We start from the raw sequence: 20473 nt of genomic DNA, 5'->3' as shown, positions 1-20473 counted from the left end.
AAAGAAAAGAAATTGAGTCATATAATATGTGACCCTTTGTATCTAGCTTCTTTCACATAGCATGTTTCTTTTTCATGGCTGAGCCATATGCCATTGTATGCACATACCATAATGTGTATCCATTCATTCATTGATGGACATTGGGGTTGTGTCATCTTTTGGCTGTGGTGAATAATGCTGTTGTGAACATATGTATAAGTATTTTTTAGTATCTTCTTTCAGTTCTTTTATATATATATATATATATATATATATATATATATATATATATATATACCTAGAAGTGGAATTGCTGGGTCATATGGTAATTGTATGTTGAACTTTTTGAAGAACTACCTAAGTATATTCTACAGTAGCTACATTTTCCATTCCTTCTAACATATATGTGATTGGAACATGATTATTTTATTGATTCAGGGTCTAACTATGTTGCCAAGGATGCCTTCAAATTCCTGGGCTCAAGAGATCCTCCTACCTTATCCCTCCCCAGTCGCTGTCACTGGTCACTGCAGTGCACACCTACATACCTGGCCTGAAATGTGTTTTGTTTGTTTGTTTTCAGTACTAGGATAGAAACCAGGGGCCTTAAGCATGCTAGGCAAGTGCTCTACCACGAAGCTACATTCCCAGCCCTCATTTCTTTCTTTTTTTTTTGATATTAGGGATTGAACCCAGGGCCACCGAGCCACATCCCCAGCCCTTTTTTTGTATTTTATTTAGAGACAAAGTGTCATTGAGTTGCTTAGGGCCTTACTAAATTGCTGAGTCTGGCTTTGAACTCGCAATCCTCCTATCTCAGCCTCCAAGCTGCTGGGATTACAGGCATGCACCACTGTACCCAGCCCCCTTTTTATTTTTTATTTTGAGACAGGGTCTCATTAAATTGCTGAGACTGGCCTTAAACTTGTGATCCTCCTGCTTCCACCTCTCAAATTGCTGGGGTTGCTGGCATTTGTGACCCTGCCCAGCCTGGAACATGATCTCAAAAACTCAGTAATCCACAATGTTTGTTCAATGAAATAAAGCCACCCTGGGAATCTAAGGGTTCCAAAATTTCTCCACATCCTCATCAACACTTGTTATTTTCTGTTTCATTTTTATTATATCACCCTAATGGGTGTAAGTGATCTAATTTTGGTTTCCCTAATGACTAAGGATGTTGAGCATCTTTTCATGGCTCTGTTAGTCATTTGTATATCTTCCTTGGAGAAATATTTATTCATGTCTTGCCAATCTTATGTTGTTGTTGAGTTGCTAGAGTTTTTTGTTTATTATGCAGACAAAAGAAAGAACAAACAGAAAGTCTCAGTCCTGTGAATCCATGCTGCAGTACTCCAGTGATTAGTAAGGGCAGTTAAGTTAGCCTCTATCTTAGCCTTCACTTCTTGTTCACAGTTGGTCTAGAGATCAGCCAGAGATGAGCTCTTAGGTTTTCTTGTTTTGTTTTGGGTGTTACTGGGGATTGAACCCAGGGCCTCACACATGCTAGGCAAGTGCTCTACCACTGAGCTACATCTCCAGCCCTAGAGATGAGCTCTTAGGATCCTTTTGGGTTCATCTGTTCTGTCTTTTTTTCTTTTATCTTTCCTTTTCTTTCTTTCTTTTTCTTTTTTTTTTTTTTTTGTGTGTGTGTTTGTGTGTGCATATATGCATGCGAGATACTGAGGATTGAACCCAGGGGCACTAACTATATATCCCCAAACCTTTTTATTTTTTATTCTGAGACGGTGTTTTGCTATGTTGCCCAGGCTGGCCTGGAACTTGAAATTTTCCTCCCTCAGCCTCCTGAGTTTCTGGGTTTAGCCTCTTAGGTTTTTCCTGACCACGTGTCTCTTATGCATGTTCATTGTTTTCATGTGTGTGTGTGTGTGTGTGTGTGTTTTGGGGATTGAACTCAGGACCTGGCACATGCTAGGCAAGCACTCTACCACTGAGCGACTCTTTCAACCAGGAATGCACTTTGAGTTCAACAGACACCTGAGTCAGACACTTTACTTGACACTTTACTTGAAGAATGGGGATTCTCCCCAGTAGGTCTCCTACTGGGAACATACGTTGCTCCCTTCAAGATCTCTGCTGTGCTGGGGAAGGAGACAGGGTAAAGCTTTCCTGTCACGTTCAAGTTGTCTTTTTCTTGATTGAATGTATTGAACGTTCACTTAGCTTACCTAAACTTTTGTTTTTCAGAGTTCAGACAAAGTTGATTCCAAGCATTTTTGTTGTCTTACTGTTTCTGTGATGGGGTGGGCCCTCGGAGATACTCTTCCATTCTTGCTGACCTCTAGGATCTACATGGGTAATTCATGCCCCTTGACTAAACACAAACAAAGACTCTCCCCCTCCCCAATTAGTCAACCAACACTTGCTGAGCATCTCACACTGAATTAAACCAACACTGTCCATGTCCTCATGATGCCGATGTCTTAGTTTGGAGACAAAAAACAGACAAGCAAGTTTAGCACTAACATGATTTCAGGTAGCCATGGGCACCAAGAAGTAAAAGCTGGGTGGTAGATGGTGATGGCGTTGGTAATTTAGGCTGAATGGCATCAAGTAGGGCTTACCTGAAGAAGTGGGATATAAGATGAGGTTTGAAGTGGAAGGGAGAGAACAGGACCCTGAGGTCAGAAGGCACTAGGGAAGTTCAGGGGCATAAGGAACACCAGAAGGCCCAGGGTGAGACAAGTCATCAGTTAAGAGACGGAAACAGCCCATCAGAGCCACATCAAGGGTCCTTCTTCACTTTGTAGTGTTGGCCTAGAGTCATAGCCTGCTGTGTTTCTTAGAACCTCGAGGAATTTGCAGACTGGCTTCCAGAAGTCAGTGATCCCCAGAGATTACAACCCAAGGATTCTGTGAGTGTGTGGCAGTCACTGTTCTCCCTTCATCCTCCCCTGCATTTCTCCCTGCCCCAGGATTCTGACAGCCACACATAAGGAGAGCTTTACCCCTTCACCTGCAGTTGAGCTTGGCCTTGGTGGATTATCTGAGTGCTAGCAGAGAAGGAAGCCTAGGTCTGCATTCCTTGGCTCCTGCCTAGTTGGTCTGCATCTCTTTACCAAAACCTGTGACTATATCGCCCTGAAACTAATTTCCACAATTCCTGTTCCACAGGTGGTAACAGCCCCCTGGCCTGAGGTTTCCTCACCATCCCTGTTTTCCCTTCACCCTGCCCATGACTCCTCAGTGGTTTTTTGTTTTTTTTGTACCGGGGATTGAACCCAGGGGCACTTGACCTCTGAGCCACATCCCCAGCCCTATTTTGTATTTTATTTAGAGACAGGGTCTCACTGAGTTGCTTAGCGCCTCACTTTTGCTGAGGCTGGCTTTGAACTCGCCATCCTTCTGCCTCAGCCTCCTAAGCCACTGGGATTACAGGTGTGCGCCACCAAGCCCCACTCCTCGGTGGTTTTTGAGGGCATCATCCATCAAGAGTCAAATGAATTAAAAATGCCAGGTTGCTGATTCCAGCACCATGGGAACTGCTCCCAGGATGAAGCCTTTGCATACATGATACTTGCTCTACTTAGAATTCCCTTCCTTCCTGCCAGAAGCCTCCCTTGAACCTTCTGAAGCTGGAGTGAGCTTCCCTCACCATCACTGCAATACAACTTCATCAGCTCCTCACTTATATTTTTGGTGGTGCTGGGGACTGAACCCAGGGCCTCGTGCATGCGAGGCAAGCACCCTACCAACTGAGCTATGTCCCTAGCCTGCTGTTGTCACTTACTTGTCTGACTTACTGACTTCTGAGCTCCTTGAGGACAGGAGCTATTTCACTTATCACAACATATCCGGCACCCAGCACAATTCTGGGCTTTTGGTGACCCTTGATAAATAGCTGGAGGAATAAGTAAATGAGAAGTCTTTCTTAACTCCATCTTCTATGCACCCAGCATAAAGTCACAAAAACAAATGGAATGAATGGGTGATTTACAAGCTTTAGGTCAGACAATGGAGAAATATTTATGGTTCACTGTGTGCCAAGCTTTATAGACACTACAGGTGACATCATAGACTGCAACTCTGCACTCCTGGAGGAAGAAAACTTTTTAAAGAAATCAGGATAGCCGGGCGGGGTGGTGCACACCTGTAATCCCAGCAGTTTGGGAGGCTGAGGCAGGAGGATGTAGAGTTCAAAGTCAGCCTCAGCAAGAGCAAGGTGCTAAGCAACTTAGTGAGACCCCATCTCTAATAAAATACAAAAAAGGGCTGGGAATGTGGCTCAGTGGTTGAGTGCACCGAGTTCAATCTCTGGTATCTCCCCACACCTAAAAAAAAAAAAAAGAGAGAGGAAAAAAAAAAGAAATCAGGATGAAGTCAACAAATTGAGGAATGTTCTTGACCCACAGTGGCCTGATGTAATTGATAATTGCAGATAACTGATATAATTGGAATAATAATTGATATTATTCCAAATTACTGCAGAGTACAGTTTCATTTCTATTACACATCCAATGTGAATCAAGATATGGTTGCTAGACCATTAAAAAGTGTTAATAAATTTCAAAGGATTGAAATATATGGAGTATATTCTTTGACCACATAGGAATTAGAAATCACTAACATTCAAGCTACCAAAACAGCCCAAATGTTTGAAAAGTAAACTGCGTACTCCCAATTAATCTTTGGGTCATAGAAAAATTCAAAAGGGAAACATGAATATTTAATAATGACATCGAAGCACAGTATATAAAGATGTGTGAGGTGAAGTTAAGCAGTGCTTTAGAGAGCAATGTATAGCTTTAAATGCTTTAGAACAAAAGTTTTTATCTGGGTGCAATGGCCCATGCCTGTTATCCCAGTAGCTCTGGAAGCTGAGACAGGAGGATCACAAGTTCAATGGCAGTCTCAGCAACTTAGTTAGACCCTGTCTCAAAATAATTTTTTTTTTAAAGGGTTGGGGATGTGGCTCAGTGGTTAAGCACCCTGGGGTTCAGTTTCTGGTACTAAAATAAAAAATGTTCAAAGGAAAGTTTTAAGGGCTGGGGTTATGTTTCAGTGGTAGAGCAACTCTGCACATGTAAGGCACTGGGTTCTACCCTCAGCACTGTATAAAATATAATAACAAACAAAATAAAGGCATTGTGTCCATCTACAACTAAAAAAAATATTTAGAAAAGCATAAAGAAAAGTTTAAAGACAAATAACCTAAACTTCCATATTAAGAAGCTAAAAAAAGAAGAGCCAGTTAAACACAAGATAACTAAAAGGCAGAAGAGATTAAAGGTAAGCCCAAAAAAATTATAGAAAATAGAGGGAGAAAAAAGTCAAAAGTTAGTTCTTTGAAATGATGAACAAAATTAACCCCTAGCAAGACTAATCAAGAAGAGAAGCCAGGCACCTTGATGTAATCCCAGGGTCTAACAAGGCCGAGGCAGGAAGATTGAAAGTTCTAAACCAGCCTCAGTAATTTAGCAAGGCCTTAAGCAACTCAGTGAGATGCTTTCTCTAAATAAAGTATAAAAAAGGGCTGGGAATATGGCTCAGTGGTAGAGAGTTTGCCTAGTATATGTGAGGCACGGGGTTTGATCCTCAGCACCACATAAAAATAAAAGTATTGTGTCCATACACAATTTAAATTATTTTAAAGGGATGGGGATAAATAGATAAAATATTAAAAAGTGATTCAATGGTTAAGCATCCCTGGGGTCAATCCTTGGTATCAAAAAAAAAAAAAAAAAAAAGAAAAAAGAAGAAGAAAAGGCTTGGGATATAACTCAGTGTATAGCATCCCCGGTTTCAATCCCCAGTAACTAACATACACACAAAATAAATAAATAAAAATGCAGTTGCAACAAACAAAGATCACAGGGCAGTATAGAAAAATTCAATAAGGGAAGAGTCCAGAGGAGCTTGGAATGATTTTCCAGAAGTGATATTTAAGCTGACACCTGAAGGAAAAGTGGTATTCCACCAGGTTGAGAGAAGTGTGGTAAGGAAAACAACAAGTGCAAATACCCTGGGGCTGGGATGAGCTTTGTGTGTCCATAGGAAAAAGTCCATTCTAATGTTTTTTTGTCTTTTGGTGACCATATGCTGCCTCCTTCTCAGTGTGAACCACCAGCTGGAGCTGTTTGGCTTAAACAAAAACATATAGCAAGACCAAAGCACATCTACCCATAAGACAGAAACTTAGAAGTTTCTGGGCTGTAAACAGGAGGCAATAAATCCTGCAAACTATGCCATTTCCTCAATTCTAGACAAGTGTCACTTTTTCCCTGTTGGTGAAGCCCAGAGCCTTCTCCCTGTAGATGCCGACTGGGAGCACTCACTGCCCCCTAGCATTGTCTTATGCCATGAGTTCTTTCAATCTGATGTCCACTCATCTTAGCCCCATCCGACAGGGCAGCAAACTGAAGCTTCAGAGAAGTCAGAGGCCAAACCCTAACCACCATGCCCTACCACATTGCACCCCACGTTTATTTCCGTCTTGCCATTGCTTGGGCTGTGGTTTCTGCCTTGGGCATGAGTTTCCCAAGTAGCCCCTGCTGCCACCCTTCCTCGGGCATGGGAGTTCTCTTAGGTGGAGGGAGGGGAAAAACAAATACCTCACCATCTCAGTCATGCTCCCTCCAATCTACAGAACTGCACAGGGCTGGTCCGCTGTGCTGTGCATTTAGGGAAGGGGTGGGGAGAAGAGAGAGTCCCTTTCAGTGCCTGAGTGTGTGTGCAACTTCCTGCCACTGAGGAAACATTCAGCTCGAATTAGCCCTGGTTCTCCTTTCCCTGCTCTGGCCTCACAGGAGGAGCTGGCGGGGAGCCCTGGACCCTCTGGTCCCAGCCAGATTTCCTGGCCAAACGCGGGAGGAGAGATGCCTTGGACTGTCCTGCTTTTTGCAGCTGGTGAGTCTAACGGCCCCTCCGGCACCCCCAGCCTGTCCCCCGTCTCCTGCCCATGTCGCTGCTCTGAGGACAGATCCCAAGTGAGGTTGCTCATCCGCGGTGATGGAGGAGGCTCATCCTGGACTGATTTGCTTGAGAGCGTTAGAAACCTCTCAGCCTTTTCTTCTTAGGCTCCTCCTCGTGGTGTCCCAGTCAAGAGAGCTGCCTACAGCCCCTGCCTCAGCCCCACTTGGCCTCCACAGGCTCCTGCCTTTGACAGCAGGAGTGGGGGCAGCAGGAGCGCCTGCCTGGGGGCAGACTAGCCACAGGGGCCATGGGGGGCCACTCTGCTTGTGGGCCTGTGGGCAGCTGGAGAGCAACTCCTCCCTGGGTGCGGCTTCCTCTGCAGGAGCCCCAGTCCAGCCCCACACTCCTTGGCACACCCTGGGGAGAAGGTGGGACCTCCCCCCATTTGCCCATTTGCCGCGCTGCTTTCTCCCTTGCTCAACTCCCCCCAGCCACCCGCCTCCTCACCTTTCCTGGATTCCCTTCCTTCCTTCCTTCCTTCCTTCCTTCCTTCCTTCCTTCCTTCCACTAAGGACAGTACCCAGGGCCTTGCGTGTGGTAGGCAAGTGCTCTACCACTGAATGGTGCCCCCAGTTTGACTTACCCCTCCTTAAGCTCACCCCATGTCCAACCATCCTCTGGGCCTTTGCCCTTGCCATCACCTTGGCCTTCGAGGCTATCACCCAGCTCATGCCACTCTTTCATTGCTACAACTCAACTTACATGACACCTCTTCCAGGAAGCCCTCCAGCCCATGCAACTCTCCCATTGCCCAGAACTCCTTGTCTCTTTGAAAGAACATCAGCTGCCTGAGACGAGCATGTCTCTTCATTTGTCTCCTTCATTACTTTGTCCCCAACACCTTGAACAGGGCCTGGTGCATAGCATTGCTGATTGAAGTAGTGTACTTGGGACACTATATAATAACCAAGGTCATCATCACTGTGACCCCGTGTTGCGCCAGGCACCCAATGCTCTGAGCATTGCAGTGGGGAGAGATTGCCCGCCTCCTGGTGCACAAAAAAACAAGGCCCAAGGCCTGGGGATACAGCTCAGTGGTAGAGCACAGGCTAAGCACGCGCAAGGCCTGGGTTGGGTCCCCAGCACCAGAACCAAAATGAAAACAAAACAAGGTCCAGAAAGGTGACCTGCTTGCTAGAGGTCACACAATGCTCTCCAACGTGCACCCACACTGCCACCTCCCCTGATCCTGCGTTGCAGGTTCCTTGGCCATCCCAGCACCAGCCATCTTCTTGGTGCCCCCCTACCCAAAGAGCCAAGAGGACCCCATCCACATCTCATGCACAGCCCCCAAGGACTTCCTGGGGGTGAATTTCACGCTGTACCGAGAGGGACAGATTGTCCAGCTCCTGCAGGCCCCAGCCAACCAGCTGGGGGTCACATTCAACCTGAGCGGCGGTGGCGCGGCTTCTGGAGGGAAATTCTGGTGCCAGTACAGTGTGGTGGGCGAGCACAGCCAGCCCCAGCTGTCAGACCTCAGCCAGCCGGTGCACGTCTCCTTCCCAGGTAAGCCCTCCCCTGGGCTCACCCAGCTGCGGCAGATGCTGTTCCCTCTCCTGGGAGGTCGTCACAGGAAGGCCAGGCCTACCACTGGCCAGGGGTCACTCACCTTTCCCTGTCTGTCCTCATAGCTTCCCTCCAAGGTGGGTGCAGGATTGTCCTTTCTGTAGATAAGAAACAGAAGCACAAGATGCACAAGGACTTGCCCAAGGCACACAGGTAGCAGAGCTGGGAGGCCAGCAGCCCCTCAAACTCCAGACCTTGGGCCTCCGTGCTAGTAGCTCAGGGGCAGAGCACCTGCCTAGCACATGGGAGTCCTGCGTTCCATGCTCAGCAGTGAAAAAAATATCTCCACCGTCCAACACACCTTCCCCTTCCTGGACCCAACATGTTTGCTCATCAACTGTGCATCAGAGTCTCTCCTTATCACTGGAGGTCCAGCAGGGAACAAAACAATGTTCCTGCCCTCCTTCCACAGATGTTCCCAGGGGGTGGGACAGATGATAAACCCAGGATCCAATAAATATTCAGTGTGCCAACGAAGTGCCCAAGGATGATACACAGCCTGGTGAAGGTGTCATTTTAAGGGGAGAGTAGAGTGACCAAGGAGGACCTGTCTGAAGAAGTTATTTGGAGAAAAGATCTGAATAAAGTCCATTGTGGTAGGGCTTGCCTGTAGTTCCAGCTACTTGGGAAGCTGAAGCAGGAGGATCACTTCAATTGAGGAGTTTGGGGCCAGGTGAGGTGATATAGTGAGACCCCATATTGGAAAAAAAGAAAAGAAAGATCTGAATGATGAGAAGGAGCCAGCCATGTGGATTTCTATGGTAAGAGTATAGCAAGAAGAGGAAATAGGCTGTGCAAAGGCCCTGAGGCTGAAGCGTGCCTTGTGTGTTTGAGAAGCATAGAGGACCCCAGAATGGCTTAAGTACCCTGAACAAGGAAGAATGTGTGGGGAGAGGAGGGAAGAGAGGTGGTGAGAAGGATCACATAGAGCTTAGTGGGCTGTAGCAAGGACTTTAGCTTTCCATCTGAGTGAGAAGGGAGCCCTGGGAGGGCTGATGTCTTTCTCTGGTCTTTCCAGGAGAGGGGGGTTGGGCATGGGTTGTGGATCAAGAGGCCAAGGGATGGGGCTAAGGAGGTAGCTCAGTGGTAGAGTGTTTTCCTGGCAGGCACAGGCCCTAGGCTCAATTCCCAGCAAGCCCCCCACCCCGCGGGGGAGATGGGGAGGGGCGGGGAGACTGGGGGGGCAGGGGAGGGGGCAGAAGGAGGAGGGAGTGTCTCCATCCCACCATCACCAGGACTTTCCCACTGCAAAGAGGAACTTATTACCAGCCAGTCTTAGAGCTGTGATGACAGAGGGTTCTCTGTGTCCTTTCTGGCCTAAGCTCCTCTGTCAAAGGCTCCCTTTTCTCACCTTAGCCTTGTGGTCTGAGAGTGGGGAGGTGACAACAGCCCTCCCACCCGAGGCGAATGAATGGACAAGGCCTAACACTGTTGGAATCTCCCCGTACATCTTTCCTTCCCCTCCGGGCTCCACAGCTCCTGACCTCCACTGGGGTCAGGGGACCTCCTCCCAGGGCCCTCAAGAGATCCTCTCTCTCTTCCAGGAGGGAAGCTGAGTCCTTTACTTGGCTTCTATTTCCCGGTGGCTGACCTCTGTGTGAATCTCTGTGTGGCTTGGGGTGGATGTCAACTGATCCTTCATAGCTAGGACAAGCAGGATTCTTCAGGTGGCAAGTAACTGAAAACCTGACTCACACTGGCTTCAGAAACCAAGGGAGATTTCGTTGGTTTACTGAACTGAAGTCAGTTCATATTAGGGCTTCAGGCGTGGCTGAATCCAGAAGCTTGAAGTTGTCAGGAATTATTTGCCACCTCTCAACTTGGCTTTGTTCTAGGTTTATTTTCAGGCAGGTCCCCAACATCATGGTAGCAAAATCATGCCCAGAAGCCCCAGAGAAATATCCTATCAGAGGGATACAATACAAGCCAAAGGAATAATCCTTTTCTCTCAGTGGCCCTGCAAAATCCCAGGATTACCTTTCATTGTCTTGGCTTGGGCCACACTCCATGTCTGAACCAATCACAGGGACAGGGGGAGGAAATATGCTAATGCTAATTGGCCAGATATATGCTAATTGGCTGATTCCCAGGGTCCAGCTACACCCAAATCTCATGGTTGGGAGGAGGTCCTTTTGGAGAGGGCTGGCACCTCAAAGTAGCCTGGAGAGATGACAGAGGCCCCACCCTCCCCCGCAGCTCCTGACCTGCCCACTCGCTCTCTTCCTGTTTTCCTCTAGTGCCCACTTGGATCCTGGCCCTCTCGCTGAGCCTGGCTGGAGCCCTCCTCCTCCTCACTGGTCTGGCTGCTTTTGCTGTGGTGGTCAGGAGAGGTGAGTGCTTAAAGAAGACAGGGCCCCGCGCTGCCAGCTGGCAACTCTGAATGTGCCATGTGCTTACGGGCACATACCCATGTTTCTAGAGGCACAGAGACAGGCCATTTTGGGAGGTCTAAATTCTGCAAATTATCAGTGAAGGAACCGTCCATAGGGGAGATGTTGGTGGTGAGCAGGGCAAAAGGATACACGACTGTTCTTGAGATTGTTTCCAGGTTCTTCTATGGATACCCCAAACCATGGACGCTCAAGTCCCTTATGTAGAATGGCTTTGTCCAATGGGTCCTCCCTATTGACAGATTCAGTATCCTGGATTCCATATCTGCAGACTCAACCCATAATGGATTGAAAAGATTTGGAGGGAAAATTTGTGTTTAGGGGCAGTGGTGCAGCCCAACCACAGATCAGGTGCTTTCCATGTACAGGGCCCTGGGCTCCATCCCCAGCACTGCAAAAGGGGAACGTTTGGCGTCTTTGTGAACACGTGCAGACTCTTTTTTTTCTTGTCATTATTCTCAGTATAACAATTCTTTTTATTGTGTATACATTTTATTAGGTATTTTCATCTAGAGCCAGGTGTGGTTTTGGTGCACGCCTATAATCCCAGTGACTTGGGAGGCTGAGGCAGGAGGATTGCAACTTCAAGACCAGCCTCAGCAATTAGCAAGCCTCTAACTAAGCAACTGAGTGAGACCCTGTCTCAAAATTTACAAATATAAGGGACTGGGATGTGTCTCAATAGTTAAGTGCCCCTGGGTTTAATCCCCAGTACCAAAAAATAGAAAATAAGGCATCTGGAGATGATTTGAAGTCTGTAGGAGAAATAGAAGGGAGACCAGTAGAGTATGAGGAAGATCATCAAGAGGGAGGGAGGGAGGGAGAACAAGGGGAAGTACAGGGAATGAAATCTACAAATTATGGTACATCCATGTATGAAATACCACAGTGAATCCTACTTATATGTATGTAATTCTTATGCACTAATTAAAATAATAATATTAATAATAAAAAGGAGATCAGTAGATTTCAGCAAGCAGGTAGGGGGAGAGAGGAGAAAAGGGAAAGGGAAGGAACTGGGGAATGAGACTGATCAAACTGTTATCTGCATATACAAATATGGCACAATGAGTCCCACAGAATTATGATGTATCAAAAATAAATAAAAATGTAAAATGAGGGCGGGGCTGTAGGTCAACGGCAGTACACTTGCCTAGCATGCATGAGGCACTGGGTTCGATCCTCAGCACCACATAAAAAAATAAAATAAAATAATAAGTAAAAAATAAAGGCATTCTGTCCATCTACAACTACAAAAAAAATTTAAATATAAAATAAGTCTACAGAGGATGTGAATAACGTAGTCACATTTTATATAAGGAACCTGAGCATCCATGGATTTTAATATATTTTGGGAGTTCCTGGAATCAATTCCCACTGGTACTGGAACAACTTGAGTGTACATATGTACTGGGGATTGACCCCAGAGATGTTCCACTACCTCAGCCCCATTTAGACTTTTATTTAGAGACATCAATAAGTTGTCCAGGGGCTGCTGGGGTTGTGGCTCAGTAGTAGAGCGCCTGCCTAGCATGTGTGAGGCACTGGGTTCAGTGCTCAGTACCACATATAAATAAATGAATAAAATAAAATAAAGGCCCATTGACAACTAATAAATAAATAAATAATTGCCCAGGTTGGCCTCAAACTTGTGATCCTCCTGTCTCAGCCCTCTGAGTTGCTGGGCTTACAGATGTGCATCAAGTCGCATAGCCATGATATTTTGATTGTGGTAAAATTCTCCATAGCAATTCAGTACATTCACATTATTGTGCAACCGTCACCCCCATCCATCTCTAGAACTTTTTCATCATCTCAAACTGAAACTCTATCCGCATTAAGCAATAATTTCCCATTCCCTCCACCTCCGGCTTCAGCTCCTGGCAACCACTGAAACTCAAATATATTTATAGCAACTCAAACACACACACACACACACACACACACACACACACATACCCGTGGCTCAGGAGGCTGAGGCAGGAGAATCACAAGTTCAAAGTCAGCCTCAACAACTTAGCAAGGCCCTAAGCAACTCAGCAAGATCCTGTCTCTAAATAATATTAAAAAGGTTGGGGATGTGGCTCAGTGGTTAAACCCTGGATTCAGTCCCTGGTACCAAATGTGTGTATATATATAACTTTGAGACAGGTCCTTGCTCAGTTGACCAGGCTGGCCTCAAACTTGAAATCCTTCTGCCTCAGCCTCCCAAATCAGTTCAATTAAAGGTGTGCACCCCCACACCCTGTAACTCATTTCTTTTAAGAAAAATCATGTCACATGCTGTGCCTTGCTTGAAGTTTTTTTTTAATACTTAATTTTCCTATTCTTTATTTTTTAAATTTTTCTTAAATGTTGATGCACCTTTATTTTATTAATTTATCTATATGTGGTGCTGAGAATTGAACCCAGTGCCTCACACATTCTAGGCAAGCACTCTTCCACTGAGCCACAGACCCAGCCCCTTGCTTAAAGTTTTTTTTTTTTTAATTTTTATTGTTGGTTGTTCAAAACATTACATAGTTCTTGATATATCATATTTCACACTTTGATTCAAGTGGGTTATGAACTCCCATTTTTACCCCGTATACAGATTGCAGAATCACATCAGTTACACATCCATTGATTTACATATTGCCATACTAGTGTCTGTTGTATTCTGCTGCCTTACCTATCCTCTACTATCCCCCTCCCCTCCCCTCCCCTCCCCTCCCCTCTTCTCTCTCTACCCCATCTACTGTAATTCATTTCTCCCCCTTGTATTATTTTTCCCTTTCCCTTCACTTCCTCTTGTATGTAATTTTGTATAACCCTGAGGGTCTCCTTCCATTTCCATGCAATTTCCCTTCTCTCTCCCTTTCCCTCCCACCTTGCTTAAAGTTTTTATCAACATACATTACTATTGTAATTGAAGAATTAAAAAAAAAAAGGATTCAGGCGTGGTGACATGTGACTCAGATATTCAGGAGACTGAGGCGGGAGAATGGTGAGTTGGAGGTGATTATATGGGCAACAGTGAGACCCCATCTAGAAAAAAGAAACAAAAGTGCTTGTTAGCAGTAAGTTTCACAATGAGTGGCAAATTTGCCACAGAGAGGCAAGACTGGGTTACAGAAGTAAAAAGGAGTTTTAGATTTCTTGGGTGTAGAAACTTGTTTGGTGCAATCAGAACCATAATCTAACAAATGCTTGTTTATTTATTTTTCAGTGAAAATAAAAAATTTACAGAGAAAACGGTAAGACCATCCCTAGGGACCCTCATAGAATGGTTTGGGATCAGAAGGGCACTCCCTTGGCTGGGTGGGCTTTCCATTGCAAACAGCACCCTCTGGTGGGAGAGTTGATGAACAAAGACAGGTGGTATTTGTTAAGCACCTACTAGGTGTTGGGCACTGTGCTAGAAGTGATCCCACCTTATCCCCACAGCCCTGGAAGTAGGAATAATGAATAACCCCATTTTACAGATGAGAGGACAGAGGCTCAGTGCTTAGTCACACAGGGAGCAAGTGGCTTAGTCTTCCCCTTACAGTCAGCTGCCAGGAATTGTTGTGCTATTCTGGATCCCACTGGGGTTGTGCAGTGCCCAAATTGCACTAGAAGTGGGCCTGGTTCTTGACAGCCAAGGACTGTTGCACAGGGTGATAGCTCTGGAAATCAGGGCATTAACTGCTTTGTCACTTTGTGGGTAGGATGTGTAGGTGGGTAGGGGGTCAAAGACCCAGTATTGTGCTTGGTTTGGGTCTAGGACTTTCCAGAAGCCTCCTGTCTCATGAGGCAACCTTTCTTTTGAATCTCTTTGCAGAGAACAGGAATCCTGTTGGGCCCAGATTAACTTCACCACCGCAGGTCTGTGCTCCTTGCTCCTGACCTCCACAGGATGAGGTCACTGCCTCAAAATGCTATGGTGACTTGAACCTTTTCTGCAGCTCTGTTAGGGTCAAAACACACCCTCACCCTCCTTTCCCTGGATTCTCACTTTCTCTCCGGGTCCCAGGCGCCTGCCTTTCATTGGCTCCACCCACTGCCTAGAATATTCTCCATCTCCTGGGTCTCAGTCACCTCCTCTTGGTCACCAGGCTCTCTAGACAGGGTCTGCGCTTGCTACTTACCTGCCTCTACTACCTTGTTGTTCTTACCCTTGGTAGAAACCCAATGACATCATCTTTGGGGTCTGAGTTTCAATGCTAGAGTGCTTACCCAGCCTGCGAGAGGCCCTGGGTTCTATTGCCAACACCGGAAAAAAAAAAAAAGTAATCTCTGGATGCTTGTGTATTTAATAACTCGCTTGCTTCCACCGCTAAATGGCCAGCTCCACCGGGAAGGACCGCCTAAGCCTGGGTCCTGCGGGTCTTCAGTTAATGGCCCGCTCGCCCTGCGGACCCTGTCATTCCTCTGGCCTCCACCGGGGCCGGAAGGCAGCTGGTCTGTGGTGTGCGATGCTCTCTGAAAGGGGCCCAAGCGCAGAAAACTTCATTCTCTATGCTTGATTAACTGCATGACACGTTTATTGAGCCCCTACTATGGTCTAGGAGTGTTCTATGATGACCAAGATAGACAGCCCAGACTCCATTGGGGAAAGAGCGGATGGCAGGTCTGCTTAAGCAGAGAGGAGTGTTTAAGAGGAGCATGGCATACCTGGGTGACGAGGGGGGCCATCTAGCAATGGGGCGTGGGCTGGGGAGTGGGTGGGCTGATAAGTGCTCCTTCTGAAAGGTGGGAGTTGGCAGAAGGCTTGGGGACAGAGGCATGGTTCAAAATGTAGTTTAGATTCACTGCTCAGTTGCAGAATGGGTGGGAAGGGAGCAGGAGAGGTTGCTGGGAGATAGGTCCCACTCTTGCCCCTCTTTAGACTTTGAACTGGGGAATGTGGGCAGAGGTGAGAGGATTAGGGCGGTGCACAGTGAAAACTGGCTCCAATCCTGGTTTTCCTTTCTTTTTCAGACATGTCCTTCGATAACTCCCTGTTTGCCGTCTCCGCGGTGAGTGGCTCCTGTTTTTGGTTCCCCTTTCCTGTTGACCATCCTACCTGGTCAGGTGGAGGCCACCCTCAGCCTGGGTCTACCCCGGACTCTGAGCTCTGGGATTAGGAAAAAGCATAGAATCCCCAAAGTGGGGTTTGTCAGTGAGCCCAGGATTGACTGAAATTCCCAGGGACAAGGTTATCATATGGGGGTATATACTGTCATGGTCAGTGCTCCCTTTGGATTTAGGAAAATGTGTCAGAATGGTGAGAGTAGTCAAGGTAACTTGGTAGTCTCTCTGTGGTCCTTCAGATCGCCTTTAAACAATCTGATGTATTCTGTGGTTGGCTCTTGGCTTACTCTTGTTTAATTTCAGGGACTTCACCTTAAGTGTCCCACTGTGGGTTTCCATGTAGGGGAGGGTCAGAACCCCCTACTTTTCAAGAGGTGTCGCTCCTCCCCTGTTACACAGTGCCAGTGCTGGGATTCAAAACTGGGTCTATAGGACTCCTCTGCATAGTTAAATTTTGGGGGGTGGCACTTATAAACTTTATTATTATTAACTGATTTTGTGATATCTGACCCATGAACTCCACGGATCAAGGAAATGTTCAGTCAGTTCCACAGAGGGAGCTCCACTAGGGGGCCTCAGACGTCCCATTTGGACACGTGAATGTTACAGAACTTTGACTTTGCTCAGGTGAAATGAAAGCCCTGGAGGGTTCTGAGTACAGACTAGATTCGGGTGCGCACAGGCGCCCTCTGGTGGTTCCTTCGGGCAAACAGATTGTGGCAGGCAGGCGGCTGGAGCTCGGCAGGCAACTACCGTCCGTGGTCAAGGCCCGCGAAAGAGTGGTGGTTTGGTTCCGCGGGTTGGCAAGAGAGGTTGAAGAATCGAAAATGGTAGATCCTGGTGATGGGAAACGAATGGTCCAAAAGAGAAGGAGGAAGCCTTGAGGAAGGGCAGGCTGAGAGGGATAAGAACCGATATTGCAACCGCATCAGCACCAGGTGGAGCCTGAGAGCGGAGGCCAGGAGAGAGGGCAATGCTAGAGATAAGGACTCGGGGTCGCAGATATACAGAGGGTAAGAGGAGGGGGGGGGGTTGGCACTGGCTGGTTAAGCTCTCTGAGGTCTCAGTTCCTAGAACAAATCCTGAGCCATGAAGACAAACACATCCGGCCAGGCAGGCTCTAAAACTCCATGAGAATCTGCATGCTCAGGATGCCATCTGGGGACATACCCCCACAATTTTTTTTTTTTTTATGCTGGGGATTGAACCCGAGGTCACTTAACCACTGAGCTACATCCCCAGCCTTTTTTAAAAAAATGTTTTTATTTTGAGACAGGATCTCGCTAAGTCTTTAGGGCTTTGCTAAGTTTCTGAGGTTGGTCTCAAACTTGAGATCCTCCTGCATGCCTCATCTCCTGAGTCCCTGGGATGACAGGCATGTGCCACCACACCCAGTGGGAAAGCCTTTTTAAAAATCTTTTGGGCTGGGGATATAGCTCAGTTGGTAGAGTGCTTGCCTCCCATGCACAAGGCCCTGGGTTCAATCACTAGCACAGAAAAAAAAAAAAAAAAAAAAGAAAGAAAAAGAAAAAAAGCTTTTTTGTGTGACAGGGGAGGAGCGACACCTCTTGAGAAGTAGGGGGTTCTGACCCTCCCCTACATGGAAACCCACAGTGGGACACTAAAGGTGAAGTCCCTGAAATTAAACAAGAGTAAGCCAAGAGTGAACCCCAAAATACATCACATTGTTCTAAGGCGATGTGAAGGACCACAGAGAGACCACCTCAGAACTTTAGCCTGTCATTCTTCTGCTTAAAGAATGGTCCCTTCAAATGGTCATTTAAGGGTAAGTAATATAAATGGCTTTTTTTTTTTTTTTTTGCTGTACTGGGATTGAACCCAGGATTACTCTACCATTAAGCTATATCCCCAGCTCTTTTTATTTTGAGACAGGGTCCCTCTCAGTTGCTCAGGCTGGCCTTCAAACTTGTGATCCTTCTGTCTCCAACTTCTGAGTAGCTGAAACTACAGGCTGCTGCGCCAGCACAATCAGTTTTAGTTTCTTTTTGAAGCTTTGTAAAGCTCTGCTGTTGGCTGAAATGACTATGAAGTAGCTGACTCTAGTTTTTACTGTTGCCTTGCAGAGGGCCTGATATGCAACTTTATAACATCCTGCTAAGTGAGGTTGACAGTTTCTTTTTACAAAGAAGTTCCCTGAGGTTGGACTTGGACGTTACTGTAGTCTCCCAGCTAGGGAGAGGCAGGCTGGAACCCCACCTGCTCTCAACCACTTGGTTTAATTTCTAGTAAGTTCATTTGTCCTTGACTAGTGTTTCAAGTATTCAAGATAGGGAAGAGGGTGGATCTTGAAGATCTTGAGGTACTCAGAAGGGGAGAAACAAAGGAGAGCGGCAATGGATGTGTTCATCCTTTAACAAAGCTTAGAGGTGTCAGCCACTGTTTATCTGTTGTACTTCTTTAAGTCTCATAGCAACCCTAGAAGGTGGGTACTAGCATTCTCTCCATGTTCAAAAGGGGAAACTGAAGCAAAGGGGATTAAGTCACTCAACCAAGTTCACACTGCCAAGAAGTGACCGAACTGGGATTTGGACTCCTGCTCTCAGGTCCTCTACTCAGCAGGGAGGAACCCTGGAGAACAGAAGACCAGGACAGGAGGAGCAGGTCCCTGAGGCTCAGGTGTGGAGAGGTAGAGGAGCTGACATAAGACCTGATGGGCTGAAGTAGTATCAGGTTCAGAACGTGGGGGAATCCTGATTCTGATGCTCCAAATCACTCACTTCTGATTTTTTTCTTTCATGGACCAAGAAAATGACTTCAGAAGAAGACCCAGCAGCCACCCTAGATGCTTGCGCTGGCAACTGTGGGCCCCGAAAGAGGCCAACCTCCACATCATCCTCACCAGAGCCCCCAGAGTTCAGCACTTTCCGGGCCTGCCAGTGAGGCTGAGGATTGGGGAACACTTCTATTCAGCCCTGTCCCTCCACCTGCCTGAGCCTTTCCGGGGCCTGAGGTTCCCTTCAGCTACTTCAGGGGTGACAGGGGTTTATGTTCCCTGGCTGCTACCTTCTCAGGGAGTTGAAGAGAGATGAAGGGGTCCTCTGGCCTTGGGACCTTGCTCATAGAAGAGTGGGAGAGGGGATGAAGGCAATGGCATGGAGGCTGAGCCCAAAGCAGGAAGCCCTTCTGTGGATTCCTCCTTCTCAAGACCATCAGGGAAGATGTCTGGATTTCTTCTGGCCCCCCAGCTGGGCATAAGAGGTCCACACTCTCCACGCTGTGCCCCCCAGTTCTTCCATTTTCAGTCACTCTGATTCAGGTACCTGACTTCCCAACTGGGTTTTTGAGCTCAGGGTTGGGGGGATGTTCTGTGTGTTCCCCTTTTGGCATACCTAAGTTATTAATTATAACACATGTTGAGGTGGTCCCAAGGTCTTTCTGGTGTGTAATCCTTCAAACCTGGGACCTTCGGCATCCAACTCTTGGACAGCTGAGGGTGGTAGCATGCCCAAATCCATGATGTTTAAGGTACCCCTGAACTGAGTCAGGATGGTGTAGGAGACCTATGAGGGGTTTTGTGAAGAGAGGGGACAACAACACAAGGTTGTCTCCTGCTAGGTTCCTTCAACTGTGGGGGAACAGGAGGTAGAATGATGTTGTGTAGGGGTAAAGGGGTATTGGGGAAAAGGAGGTGTAAATGAGGACCAGAAAAGGTGTCCCAACTTATGCAGTCAAGGGGGAGAAATAAAGAATGTCCACGTGCTTCTGCCCTTTTCAATGCTTTATTCACTCAACTCAAATCACTCAATACCATTTCATTCTATAGGTTCTTAATCAAGAAAATAACAGGGCTGGGGCTATAGCTCAGTTGGCAGAGTGCAGAGTGCTTGCCTTGCATGCACAAGGCCCTGGGTTTAATTCCCAGCACCACAAAAAAAAAAAAAAAAGACAATCCTTAATGCTAGGCACTGCAATAGCCATAATCAATTCATAGCAAACAATTCTAGATTAATTCTAAGCATGCCAAATACACTTAATCATGACAGGCTCATGACAGACACTCCCTCTGCATTCTAAGCTCAAGTGTCAGATCAAAAGTCTAGCAGATGCACACTCACTCAGACCGCCCTGATCAGGTCAGGACCCAAGGCAGGATTCTCCTAGGGTGGAGCTGACAGCCAGTTGAGGATAGGGTCCTAGGGAGAAGAAGTGGCTCTCACCATCAAGATGTGGCTGTAGAGTTTGAGAACAGTGAGGAAGAAGCAGAGGATCAGGCAAAAAATGAGAAGAGTTGGGATGTCAGTCCAGGTCCTCATCAGGCTCTCAGCGTGAGGGCATCAGTGTCGGCTGGCTGAATGTCTGTTCATTTGCTTTTTTTATACTAAAATTTGGGGCTTCTGACCACCCTTTCAATCCCTACCAGCTCCCACGGGATTTCTCAGTGACATCATTTGCCCTGGGGTTACAGCATCTGGTCTGGTGGTCCCCACCCTGATTTTCTTGCTTCTCTTCCTTATCAAGGCAAGGACAACATGACAGACTTCACTCTGAGCTTGTCTGGGTGGGGAGAAGTAACTCATGTCAGGGCTATGTCTGATGATCATTATCAGAGG

The 20473-nt window shown here is 46.8% G+C and overlaps 1 protein-coding gene across 4 annotated transcripts; it reads left to right on the top strand.

Annotated features, from left to right (window-relative positions):
• Positions 1-6673: 6673 nt before the first annotated feature.
• Positions 6674-19622, top strand: CUNH19orf38 (chromosome unknown C19orf38 homolog). Of its 4 annotated transcripts, none has more exons than XM_046437675.2 (8): positions 6674-6846; positions 8113-8418; positions 10716-10808; positions 14077-14104; positions 14671-14714; positions 15810-15847; positions 18378-18539; positions 18669-19622. In XM_046437675.2, the coding sequence occupies exons 1-8, from the start codon at positions 6816-6818 to the stop codon at positions 18801-18803; spliced, it is 837 nt and encodes a 278-aa protein (XP_046293631.1). In that variant the 5' UTR covers positions 6674-6815; the 3' UTR covers positions 18804-19622. The 4 variants fall into 4 exon arrangements, 2 of the variants coding, with proteins under 2 accessions (XP_046293631.1, XP_046293632.1); XR_009226043.1 differs by lacking the exon at positions 18378-18539 and adding an exon at positions 17454-17688 and having other exon boundaries at positions 6683-6846; positions 18669-18792; XR_006850282.2 differs by lacking the exon at positions 18378-18539 and adding an exon at positions 17987-18148 and having other exon boundaries at positions 6683-6846; positions 18669-18784.
• The last annotated feature ends 851 nt before the right edge of the window (positions 19623-20473 follow it).

The sequence above is a fragment of the Marmota monax genome, unplaced genomic scaffold (assembly GCF_021218885.2).
Source record: "Marmota monax isolate L192 unplaced genomic scaffold, Marmota_monax_Labrador192_F-V1.1 WCK01_AAM20220418_F8-fsc00021, whole genome shotgun sequence".
NCBI lineage: Eukaryota > Metazoa > Chordata > Mammalia > Rodentia > Sciuridae > Marmota > Marmota monax.
This window is presented reverse-complemented; position numbering and strand designations above follow the sequence as displayed.

Bases quoted from the DNA above. Each gene is read 5' to 3' on its own strand.
- CUNH19orf38 (XM_046437675.2), top strand. From the start codon at position 6,816: ATGCCTTGGACTGTCCTGCTTTTTGCAGCTG. The intron at 6,847-8,112 runs GTGAGTCTAACG...CCTGCGTTGCAG, and splicing joins TGTCCTGCTTTTTGCAGCTG to GTTCCTTGGCCATCCCAGCA. The intron at 15,848-18,377 runs GTGAGTGGCTCC...CATGTTCAAAAG, and splicing joins CCCTGTTTGCCGTCTCCGCG to GGGAAACTGAAGCAAAGGGG.